Genomic DNA, 12964 nt, shown 5'->3' with positions numbered 1-12964 from the left:
ATTCCAAATGCCAGTGTGGAAAAACAGGGGCAACCAGATACACTTTCTTTATAAAAAGGGAGGAACATTTGCAGAATTATGTGTTCTGTCTTAATGCCAGTTGCCACTATTGGCATACACAAACAATCTCCTTATCAATAACTATCTTGGATCCTGATGTGGTTCTTTTGGAATTTTGCTTGACCACATAAATTATTAAAGAATTCTTCTGACTCTTGAAAAACTGGCTACACAAGATGGCTGGACTGAAGGCCTTTTTCAAAAATTGTGTCAGTAAAGAATGCCACAGCATAGAATACAATAGGTTGGTAAAATTTCTAAAAGTATCAAAATTGTTTTTTAACTGTCAAGAAAAAAAAGGCAACCCAAACAGAATAAAAATTAATAAAATAACAAATAAAGCATACTGTAGCTGTGCAAATACGGCCTAGCTATATTAAGTTATGTGTCCTTGTCTTTTTCATAGGGTGGCTACACCACTTGTTCAACACAAATTTAGAACAGAAACTCCCACAATAATCTCCTGACATCTTATTTTCTCCCACATTCTACATAAGTATGTTCTAAGACCATTGCAACTATTTGCACTTTCCTGGGCTAATAAAGTCATCTGGCCATTTTAGCGTCACATTGACTTGACTCAATGTCCCTGCCCACCATATATTTTCGCTAAAGGACCAGGGACCCTTGGAACCTTGTAGCCCATTTCACCCGACCAGACTATATTAGGTTACCACTATTTCATTAAGAAAAATTTTATTTCAGTCAAGGGGTATGAGTTATGCCAATTGAATTCATTAATGAACTTGTTGCATGTTTGATTTGTGACATATTATTAAAAACAATGTTGATCTGGGAAACACTATACTCTATTACCATCCATCCATCCATCCATCCATCCATTTTCCAACCCGCTGAATCCGAACACACGGTCACGGGGGTCTGCTGGAGCCAATCCCAGCCAACACAGGGCACAAGGCAGGAACCAATCCTGGGCAGGGTGCCAACCCACCGCAGGACACACACAAACACACCCACACACCAAGCATACACTAGGGCCAAGTTAGAATCGCCAAACCACCTAACCTGCATGTCTTTGGACTGTGGGAGGAAACCGGAGCGCCCGGAGGAAACCCACGCGGACACGTGGATCTATTACCATCATATTCTGCAATTACAGTAGGTCTTTCCAAAGTGAATCTAGCTACATTCCTGAGCTATTGCCAATCATTTGGCAATTAACCTGGAAGGTCATGAAAATCTGTGCTTCACAGTTATATGTAATTTCTGCACATCTAATATGCTACAGAGAGACAGCACATACCATATTACCAAGCCTTTGGTTATCTTTATGAAATCCTAGGATATCACTGCATATCTCCCACGTGTCCCACAAGATGCCTCTCTAAAAGTGAGGGTTAGGATCACCTAGTATTCACTTCTAGAGAAATGATGCAGGTCACATACGGGAAAGGATGGTTCACGTCTACTTCCTGTCATTAAATTTTTTCAGTACCTGTAAGTACATGTAATTATTAGAAAGGTACCTTGTACATTTTTTATGTACACAATGGTCACCAATCAATCACTGTGTCGATAAAACTGCATGTCTGAAAATGTGTTCCAAGCACATTAAAGATTTTAAAAACATCTTGATATTTGCAGACTGTTCTGTTTTGTGCTGCCCATTTTTTCCTTTTGGTCATCACAAACAACTATAGTCAGACACTTTCGTTTACTCTTATTTCCTCAGAGTTCACTTTAGTTTTGAAAAGTGCAGTACAGTAACGTATTCTAGTTGAAAGCAAACTGTATGTTTATCTGTCTAATGTACTTTATAAACCAATTTAACCAATGAAAAGCAAAATTGCCTTTCTTTCACTGATACCCTAACTATATATCTTTTTAACAATAATAATAATAATAATACATTTCATTTATATAGCACCTTTCCCAATCTAAAGGTGCTTAATTATCAGTCTATCTGATGTAAATTATATTATGATTGCGAGTGTTGTGCCAAATGAGCATAAAATTTAAATGAAATTATGGTTTACTTAATGCACTCAATTTTATAAAGTAAACAAAAAAATATATATATATACATACATTTAGAAAGCAGTATAGATATTATCTTTAGAATGGACCAACATATTTCTCAACAACAATAATAATAATAATAATAATAACAACCAAATTTAAGCTTTAAGGCAAACGCAAATGCTTTTTGCAAATTTGGCACACCAGCACAAACAACAAAACAATATGAAAATGAAATCGGCACTGGTTTACACATACTGTATTTGTATGATTAAATTTTAAACTACATTATGCTTAACAATAAATGTATTTTATAAATAATGTAGACATATATGCATTTACAATTGGCAACATAAGAGTTGCGTGACTGGGACTTGTAAAGCTATGGTTTTTCCTTCACAGTATATTTTAGGTGTTTAACCATTTTGAGTTTCTTGTTTGGCTGTTTATTCTTTTTCAGTTATTTTCCATCTAGTAGTTTTCTCTCACTGCCTGCATAAAGTCCACAATTGCTAGTAATTCTGTAGGTAATATTCAGTATTATAGTGTTAATAATTTAGAGGTTCCCTTCATCCCAGATCAGAATAAAATACCTTATAAGTAAGGAACTGGTTAGCATTTTAGCATACTTCTATAAACTTTGGCAAAATAAGAGTGGGAAAATGCCACAGATTGGATAAGCCTTACACAAAGAGCAGGCCTTTTGGTAGGAGAATCCTGGCGACAATGTGCACTATGTATCCGGTGTCTCTGGACTAACTCATCTGCAGATGGGTCTGTCCAAAAGTGATCTGCAGTCTTCATTTTGGTGTATTCCAGAGCACATGGTCCCACTGTAATCAGTGCAATAGCAATAAGAATAATTTTTAAATTGTATATAATAGCTGTCACTGTATCATAATTCACAAAATGAGATACATCACACCAAGCCATACAGCTACCCTTAAACAAGCATAACCTGAACAATTTCAGTTTGCATTGGCTTATACAGAATTACTGATATTATTATTACATTTATTTCATAGGAGTTACTAATTATACTTATACTACAAGACAATAAACAAATGAAATTGTGTTCAGTATAAAATATTTCAGAACAATTAGTCAGATTAATTTTGACTTAATAGCATTCATAATGTAATACAGTATATTACTATCTAAAACAACTACCACCTAAGCATGGTATGAATTTTGTAAAATATATTTTATTTGTATATCACTGATTTACCTTGTCTCAAACACAACTCAGACATGTAATTAAAATAGGTGGTTGGCCAGTGGAAACAGATGCAGAAAAGTCTATAACTGTTTCTCCCATTTACACTATGTTATTAAAAGAAACTAGGGAGAAATATTTGCTTCTTAGTTGTAATACTGAGGGGAAGTTTTCCTAGTAACATTTAAGTCAGCCACACACCTGAAAGAAATTATTATCAGCTCTTTCATTGGAAGAAATCTATCTTAGTATTACATCATAGCTAGCACTGTTACTATAATAAATAGAAGAAAAAATTAACCAGGCTATACCTCGACTACTTCTGTTTTTTTGGGGAAACGTAAATGAACTCTTGGCTATACCCAACTGTCTCCTCTATCAACAACTTACTCCCAGTTACAACTCACCTCCCTTTACTTTTACTAAGGCATTCTCCTAGTTAAACTTCAGTATCTCATTTATTAGGAGCATCTTATTCCAGGTATATTTGAGCCAGTTAGTCTAATGCTAAAAATTACACCTCATTCACATTCACATCTGAGAGAAACCCCTCCAAGTTACACCTTAGCAAATTCTGTTACAGGGTTACACTCTCAACTAGCTACCCTTATTGGGTTAAATTTGAGATATTTTTTCCTGTAATCCTTCAAACATCTTTGCTGTTTAAAGCAGTATCTCCAAATTAGATATTAGTCAGCAGCACTATTGGCAAAACATCAATTAGTTAAACTTTGGCTAGCAACTGGGAATTACACCTTGGACAGTTCTGCTTTTGAGAGACATGTCTTAAATTTAAACCTCATCCACCCCTGGAAAACAAGAAATGAGGCATACTTTTTTAGATTCATAGCTTCTGCAGATACATAAACTACTATGATTACTCGATAACACACACACCTAAAAGAAGTATTATTTTACCTAACAGCGATGCTAAGATGGGTCCATCAACAGGGTCCATTAACACTGCCTCTTTTTCATAGTATTTACTGTGAAAATGGAAAAAAGAACTACTTTAGGGAGCTTATCTCTTTACTCTATAAGATTATACTTCTGAGGTGCTTAATGATCCTATAAAACAAATGAAATTACTTTACTGGTTTTATACAGTGCATGCATTTCTTCTATTTTGCATTAAGTGTACTTGCAATGGTTATTTGTTTTTTCATTTTTTTTTATCCTGTCATTCCAGTTTTTCCAAGTTACCCACTTCAACCAACCTGGTCAAGCTCTTGTCATGTGAAAGGAATTAGCAGCATAATTGGTTTGACAGCAACAAGTAGGCATACTGTCATAGTAACTGAATCCAGAAATGAGGTTTGTGGTATAAAATAAATGTGAAAAACTCTTGAACGTACATGACAAAGGAGCCTCAGACTATAGAACAGAGATTTCCTACATCTAGTCTGAAATAGTGACAGCTACTGCGAGGCACTGCATTTCTATAAGATGGATATAACTAGGTTCCAAGGTCTGATTTGACAGAGAAACCCAGGACTAATTAAAGGAACAATCTACTCAAAAATTATATTTTTTATATGTTATTTACCCTATGTAGTTTGTAGTGGTAGCCCTGAAAACTTTTTAATCTAATGTTTTTGTGGAGAAAGTAAATAATGAAGATTCACATTGAGCGAAATTGAAGTCAGGATTCTTGAGCAATGAATGAAGATGGATTTTTAATTACAACTCACAGGATTACGGGACTGTGCCTTTCCTGTTTATTGCTGTTTTTTCTGGAAGTAAGTATACGAATGGATAAAGTTTATGCAACATGAGGTACATCAGAATTTATATTCCATGGATATTTTTCTCATTGTTTGCCATTGTCCAGAGTTGGTCACTGTTGCTTCCCGTTCAATTCAAATCCTTATGACTTTTCTCGGCTACCACTACAAACTACATTGGGTAAGTAACATAGAAAAAAAAAAAATTTTTGAGTTGAGTATTCCTTTAAATGAGAAGGAAGCATTTCAAAGACATCTCAGGCAAATTCTGTCAATATCAATAATGACCTCAATGTGATTGTACCACAGGAGTGTGATTGGTCTCTACTAACTTAAATTATGAAAATGCAGGATTTCTGACAATGCAGGCTAGCTATTCCTATTGCTCTGGGTAGACACATAAGTGGCAGTTTGGTGTTTTAGTAGACAAGCCCTTCTCCAACAGCAAACACCATTATCCTAATTATTGTACATATGGAAACCCTCTATTACACAGACTCTGGTTTCTCTGCTACCAAAATTTTGTCTTTTATAAATTTAACCAATCTATTGTTCATTCTGAATTATTTAGTGTTATTTAGTGAATTATTTAGAAGTTCAGTGTCTGTTTATTGTAGAGTAATTGCGTTACCTGTGACTGCAATACTCACCTGCTGTTTTCTACCAGGTAATGAACAATCTTGTCGAGGACTTTTTCAAAGAGAGCAGTGCGAATCCACAAGTGTTTAATGGCCTGTGGAGAGAGGTTAGGAAGCTTTTGCACCTTTCGTGCACTTTCCTGAGATATAGGTATTTGATTCCTCCTTCAAACAAAGAAAGCGAAACATTAAAATAAATCAGGAGTTTAAAAATGTCATATAACTAAAACTAGACTTAATTACACTACATACATCATTCTGATATTTTCAAGTTCTTTTTGAATTATTAATAAAAATAAAACCGATGGTGTAATTCTCATATTGTTTCATTATGACAGGGGTGTCCAACCCCCTCCAGTGTCTGCATGTTTTCATTCTAAACTTTTTCCTAATCAGTGACCAGTTTCCACTGCTAATTAACTTGTGTTCCCTTTATTTTTAAGGATTCAGTCCTCTCAGTTGATTCTGTTCTTCATTAAATGGCAGCCAAACAGAAATGAGTCCTGAAGTGAGCCAACAGATGACCAGCTAAACTGGGATGTCAAACATCAAACAATCTCTTACTTAGAAGACAATTCTTGCTGTTAATTAAACCCGTTATTTAATTCTATGGCTTGTTGCTACTCTCATTCTGCCACAGTAGACATTTACAAAACTGTGGAGTTTCTTTTTTCTTTTAAGAACACTGCCAAGATGTTTTGGTGACCTGAGCAGATCCACCTTACTGAGACCTTCACCTTTATTTATTTTCAGACTGGGGGGCTTTGCCCCCCACCCCCCTCCATCTGCGCTTCACGCCGGCAAATTTGCGTCTCTGTCACTCGTGTATGTGGATTTCACTTTCACCAAAAAAACAAAACTTCGAAATCTCACAGATAGGCCTCTTCATTGGGAAGAAACACTACTCTTCCCTGATGGCAATACGAAGTAGACGATCTACAAGTCTACGACTTAAAATTTAAAGCCAAACAATATCTACATACTTCTGTCATAACACCTATGTCCATATATTTGATCTCTTTTCGCTTTTACCTTTTCATCAATATTGCACTGAATTTTAATTTTGTGTTTGGAATTACATTGTGACAACGCAAAGTATAACTGCCCATGAATGAATATTGTTTCTTTCTCTCTACAAGAAATGTGTCTGACAATAGCATTCACACAACTGAGAAATGATTGAACCGAGTGCGTGGTTATGTGAGCAGGACTTTTTCAAATCTCTTTGCATAAGCTCTTGTCTCACGGGGCCTGAAATTTTCTCTTGCAGGATTTCACTTTCACCAAACAACAAATCTTTTAATTCTCACAGATATGCCTCTTCATTGGGAAGAAACACTACTTTTTTTTCCCCTGATGGCAACATGAATTAGACGATCTACAAGTCTCCATCTTAAAGTTTAAACCTGAAGAATATATTCAATCCCTTTTCGCTATCCCATTATTTCACAGAGTAATAATTTCTGTTTGTTTGCGCTAATGCGATCTTAACTATCCTTTTTTTGAGACTTTCAAATTTTCGTACTTCCATTATCTTTAACCTGCTCTGCTTGTGTACCACGCCAACATTTTTGAATTCTTTACGACGTTCTATTTTGTCATCAACTCTTGATGACCGTGGTTAAATCTCTTGGCACAAAGACTCGTCTCAAGGGATGTGCAAGTGTCTCTCCGAAAAAATCACGTCTCGTCTCCTTCCAAGGTTTTTTTATAATAGAGAGATATTGTGTGTTTAGCACACGTTTGCTGGTCATGTTTCGGCTCTTTTTAAGTCTCATTATTGTTTGGCTGCTAATTAAGCAAAAAAGAAGAAAATCAGGGGTCTGAGTCAAGTCAATTAAAATTAAGGCAAAAGAAATTAATTAGCAGCAACTGGTCACTAATTAAGAAGATGGTTTGAATGAAAACCTGCAGCCTCTGTGGCCCTCTAGGACCGGAGCTGGACACCCATGCATAATGAGGTGATGGCCTCCTGCCATTCTATCTTAACAACAACCCTAATGACCAATATGAGCTCAAAAAAGACAGGGCCTCTTGCTTACTTGGTCTCTATGATCTGTTCAAGCTCTTGTGCTTTCCTGCACAGTTCCTCGGCAAGTGGAAAGTTCTTCCCCACTTTCATGAAGAGGGCAGCAATCTTGTTGCTGCGCAGAAAACCCGCTGCCCGGCGTTTTAGTCCATGTAATACACAGGCTTCAACTGCAGCTGAAAAGACATAAAAGTACAATAGAGCTGTTATTACTGTAGTAATTTTTATTAAGTCTATCATTTATCTCCCCAGTTAACAGAAAAGATCTGAAAATGAGAGGCAATCAACATCCTTACAGAACTTCCCTCACTGTCTGTGTCATGGCCCCTTTGTCTCACAATGTATTTAATGTAATTTGGGGCTCTTTGCAACAGCAGGAAAAACCAAGAAAATTATATACAAAGACACTTTCCAATACTAACAATAACTGAGTACTACATGCAACATATTTAGGGGTAACAAAGACATTATGGATCAGATCTTTTAAGACTATTTAATGCTTTCCATGTATGTGGATCCACACTCAAGCACACAGAAAAAAAATTCAGAATTTTTATGTCAATACAGGTGACAGTACTTGTCTGGAGAGCTGCAAATTACACACACACACATCATATACCCCTTACACAAAACAGAAATACGCAAGTAAAAAATGTGTGGCAACTACAGACCTAAAAATATTCAGAAAGGACAGCCATTCCTTTGGTATGTGCATGTAGGCGTGTAGTTTATATATATTGATGTATGTGGGAGGGCAGTCAGCTGGTCTAGGTCAATGTGTTCCTGGTGGATGGAGAGGTTACACTCTTTTAGATACAATAGTTGGCCACTGGATCAGTCTATATACATTTTAACGTTGTACCCCATTCAGTGCCTACGTTGACAGAGCCAAGACACATTATGGGATGCCTATACAGACAAATTTACTTACTCCAGGGCAATTACATAAAACAAGTTGACAAAAGTTTCCTTGTGGATTAGGCGACACCAGAAACCAATAAAAAGTTTCCAGACAAAAGGAGAAAAAAGATCCATGGCAAGATAATTCGGACATGAACAAGAGATTTTCAATAATTAATGAGTCCCAATATAGAGTGCAGTGTTATTAATGTATATCATATGGCATGGAAGTATTTTCTTAAACAATTGTCCATAATGGTCTGTGACTGGAGGGTGCTAGACCAGTCACTGCAGCAGAGCCTGGGAAATGGATGAAAAGTTTTTAAAGTACTACTGTATAGCTAATGACAAGTGGTTTGGTATATTAATTCATTATTAATGTAAGACAACTGGTATTTTGGGTTTGCAGTCATTAAGTAACCCTAACAGGTGTTAAAAGGGTGAACTCACCAGCAGAACAATACAGACTCAAAGAGGGACATGGTACCCAAGTTTTCTTGTAGGCGAAAGAAAGGCAGAGAAAAAGAGACATTTTTACATTTGCTCTTATATGTTGGTTTGGTAACTTTGACATTAAGAATATAAACTATCTTAACAATACTGTAAAAGGTAGGAGCAATATTGATTTGCAGCAGAGCCATGTCACGGAACTGTATCACAAATAGGTTAGCAGGGAGGGCAATACCCATTCTTTTTTCCTAAATTTCAACTGTTGTCATCAAGCTGCAGATTTAGGTTCCCATGGGTAAAAACAACAGATATAAGGACTCTTTTATTCCTAAAGCTATAAACATTTGGACTTCTGTTACTTGTGGAGATGGTACTGAATTCTGAAATGTGTACTGTTAAAGGTAATTATTCTTTATTGTACTAATACTGAGTGTGTTTGTTTATGATAACACTACTTTTCAATTGTTTTGTTTTGCTTTCCTTCTTGTATCCAAGTAAGAATGACTTACAGTTTGCACTTTCCTGCTGCAAACATATTTCCCTCTGTGATAATAAAAGTCTACTCAATCTAACCTAACCTAAATCCTGTTATATTTAGGGCTGCATTGAACAAACAAATTTGTTTGATTTTTGTAGGCTTCATTAAAAATTAACATCAATGTTTATGTGATTTATGTAAATGGCAAGGTAGCACTATTACAATAACCATTCTTTCAATGTAACTTGTAGCAAAAAACAGAAAGTTAGTTTAAAAGGACTTTCAGAAACCTTGCAATGAACAAAAGGTTGAAGTCCATAAGTGAGCCCCCTTATGAAGCACAGCCATTTTTACTGCTATGCTTCATAAGGGGGAATGAAAATGAAAAGCAGATTGTTAGACAAGAAATAAATGCCAACATTTAGATGTCAATATATTACATTTTCATTTGGCACAGTGCATTTGGAAGATTTCAGACTGTATCTGAAGGGGATCAAAAAGTATATTTTACGTGCAAACATCTGCTAAAAACCAAAGACCATCAACAAGCAGCCAACAACACTAACCTACAATGAACCAATGCTGGGCCTTGAACATTTCATCCTTAAAGCCATCTGAGATTAAATGCTCTCACTTCACTGCCATCTGTCTAAACGTGTCTGCCTTGATGTTCACACTTAAATAGCACGCTGTAGTGACAAATGACTATAAAAGACTGGCACTGAGACAGCCTAATGAAGTAGTTTAAACAGAATTGAATTTATAGGGAATGAGAATAAATTAAAATGAAAAGTGCCCTGTGATGGTATTTGTTATGAAAGACCCTATTTGTTTTAATGTGAACTTTTGAGGTAGATGGTGCACAACAGCACCCAAAGACTTGGATCTGACTTCACAAAATGTTAGTCATAATTCTACCACACCTCACTGTGCTGGGGTTATGGCAAGCTATTCATCTGAAATCAGCTTCCTACCACTTTTGGAAATTGAACATCCAGTGTTCAGGGCTCATCTTCAAAGGCACTATATAAAAAGGCTTTCTGATTATGTGGGTTTTTCCATCTCAAAGGTTAAAATTGGTAAACAAGTGTCAGCCATGCAAAACCAAATACTGGGCACTTCCAGACTTAGCAATGGCCTACTAAAGCCTTTGTGGATCTAGGAGCTCAGGGACACTAGACATAGTGGAGGGTGATTAACTAGCTGACACTCAGATGAAGAGCTGCTGGCAGCTTGGTGAACACTGCAGGGAACTTAGAGAGTGACTAACAACTCTCTTCATTAAATATCCAAGAAGAGTAATAAGGCAGGGTATACTGCTTCTTAAATATATCTGACAAATCTGACACACACTCTGATAAAGTGAGCTCAAATTTAAATGTCTCCATCTACATAGTACAACGGGTACTAACTAAAATGGACATACAACACAAAGTTATTGGCTAAAATAGTAACATATCACGCTAGGCGCCCACTTACATTGTTAGACATCATAATAGACAGTGAACGATATGGTAAATGCACAAGAACCACTGTTTGGCATAGCACACAATATTATAAGCCCTGACTGACATGGATGGACAATGCAAAGATCAATGATTGACACGGGAGCACAACACAACAGACATTAACTAATGCTACCACAGAACACAACAGGCAATAATTGATAATGGGCCACACAACACAATAAACACTGACTGACATGGTTACACAATATAACTAACATTGACTAAAATATGCAAATATCACAACGTATATTGAACAACAGGGTCACACAGCTCAAAAAGTACCAACTGACATGAGCACAATACAACCCATAATAGCTTGTGTGGATGCTGTTATAGAGTGTACAATCATCATTTTAGGACTTCAGTCACTATAGTGAAAAGGACAAAGCAATCTGCCTTGTCCACAGGATGTTGAGACATGCTGTGATGAACTGGATGTGGACTTAAACATTTTTTCTATATAGATAAACTTTTACTCATATTAGTGCTGATTGGTATATTGGAAATGGAAAAGTAAATAAAATCATAAATTTTAAATCAGAACAGTACCAGAATTTCTGGATTTTAAGTACTGGAAGCAAAACATCTGCCTTCCTTTCAAAACTTAATGGGGGAATATGTTGCTTTGATGATTGCACACTTTATGTTAACAAGAGGAAAGCGGTATGTAGTGGGGGCTAAGGCAATTGTGTGGTGCGACACAGGGGCTGGAGTAAGATGGAGGTGGATGGTGGATTGGAGTTACTTGATTCAGAATTGTTTTGGTACAGGTATTGAGGTCCAAATTATAGTCAAAAATGTAGTACCAATCCAACACTATTTCATACACAGAGCAATAGTGGGACTTAAGCTTTATATTTAGGTTTAGAATTCTTGTTGTGTCTACGTTTATATATATTTTACTTCTCTCTTAGTGTATAACTCACATTATAATAGTAGGGCAGAATGACTGGTGAGTTTGTTTTCAGAGGCATGGTGGGATGAATCTATTCCTATGGAGTTGGATACAGTACAAATAAACACTCTTGACAAGATAATGCATTATACAGTGGTGTGAAAAACTATTTGCCCCCTTCCTGATTTCTTATTCTTTTGCATGTTTGTCACACAAAATGTTTCTGATCATCAAACGCATTTAACCATTAGTCAAATATAACACAAGTAAACACAAAATGCAGTTTTTAAATGATGGTTTTTATTATTTAGGGAGAAAAAAAATCCAAACCCTTGGCCCTGTGTGAAAAAGTAATTGCCCCCTTGTTAAAAAATAACCTAACTGTGGTGTATCACACCTGAGTTCAATTTCCGTAGCCACCCCCAGGCCTGATTACTGCCACACCTGTTTCAATCAAGAAATCACTTAAATAGGAGCTGCCTGACACAGAGAAGTAGACCAAAAGCACCTCAAAAGCTAGACATCATGCCAAGATCCAAAGAAATTCAGGAACAAATGAGAACAGAAGTAATTGAGATCTATCAGTCTGGTAAAGGTTATAAAGCCATTTCTAAAGCTTTGGGACTCCAGCGAACCACAGTGAGAGCCATTATCCACAAATAGCAAAAACATGGAACAGTGGGGAACCTTCTCAGGAGTGGCCGGCCGACCAAAATTACCCCAAGAGCGCAGAGACGACTCATCCGAGAGGTCACAAAAGACCCCAGGACAACGTCTAAAGAACTGCAGGCCTCACTTGCCTCAATTAAGGTCAGTGTTCACGACTCCACCATAAGAAAGAGACTGGGCAAAAACGTCCTGCACGGCAGATTTCCAAGACGCAAACCACTGTTAAGCAAAAAGAACATTAGGGCTCGTCTCAATTTTGCTAAGAAACATCTCAATGATTGCCAAGACTTTTGGGAAAATACCTTGTGGACTGATGAGACAAAAGTTGAACTTTTTGGAAGGCAAATGTCCCGTTACATCTGGCGTAAAAGGAACACAGCATTTCACAAAAAGAACATCATACCAACAGTAAAATAT

At 36.6% G+C, this 12964-nt stretch overlaps 1 protein-coding gene across 2 annotated transcripts in view; it reads right to left on the bottom strand.

Moving 5' to 3' along the window:
* Positions 1–12964, bottom strand: part of sgsm1a (small G protein signaling modulator 1a) — a 104775-nt gene that overhangs the window by 38582 nt on the left and 53229 nt on the right. For both annotated transcript variants that reach the window (XM_028825164.2, XM_051921385.1), the window contains exons 4-7: positions 7661–7823; positions 5631–5783; positions 4175–4242; positions 2728–2873 (exon numbers count right to left, since the gene is read on the bottom strand). In XM_028825164.2, the coding sequence (XP_028680997.2) occupies positions 2728–2873; positions 4175–4242; positions 5631–5783; positions 7661–7823 (530 nt within the window). The remainder of the gene's footprint in view (positions 1–2727; positions 2874–4174; positions 4243–5630; positions 5784–7660; positions 7824–12964) is intronic.

Source organism: Erpetoichthys calabaricus, chromosome 18 (genome assembly GCF_900747795.2).
Source record: "Erpetoichthys calabaricus chromosome 18, fErpCal1.3, whole genome shotgun sequence".
NCBI classification, from domain to species: Eukaryota; Metazoa; Chordata; class Cladistia; order Polypteriformes; family Polypteridae; genus Erpetoichthys; species Erpetoichthys calabaricus.
The sequence above is the reverse complement of the archived record's forward strand: the minus strand, read 5'-3'. Positions and strand labels throughout refer to the sequence as shown.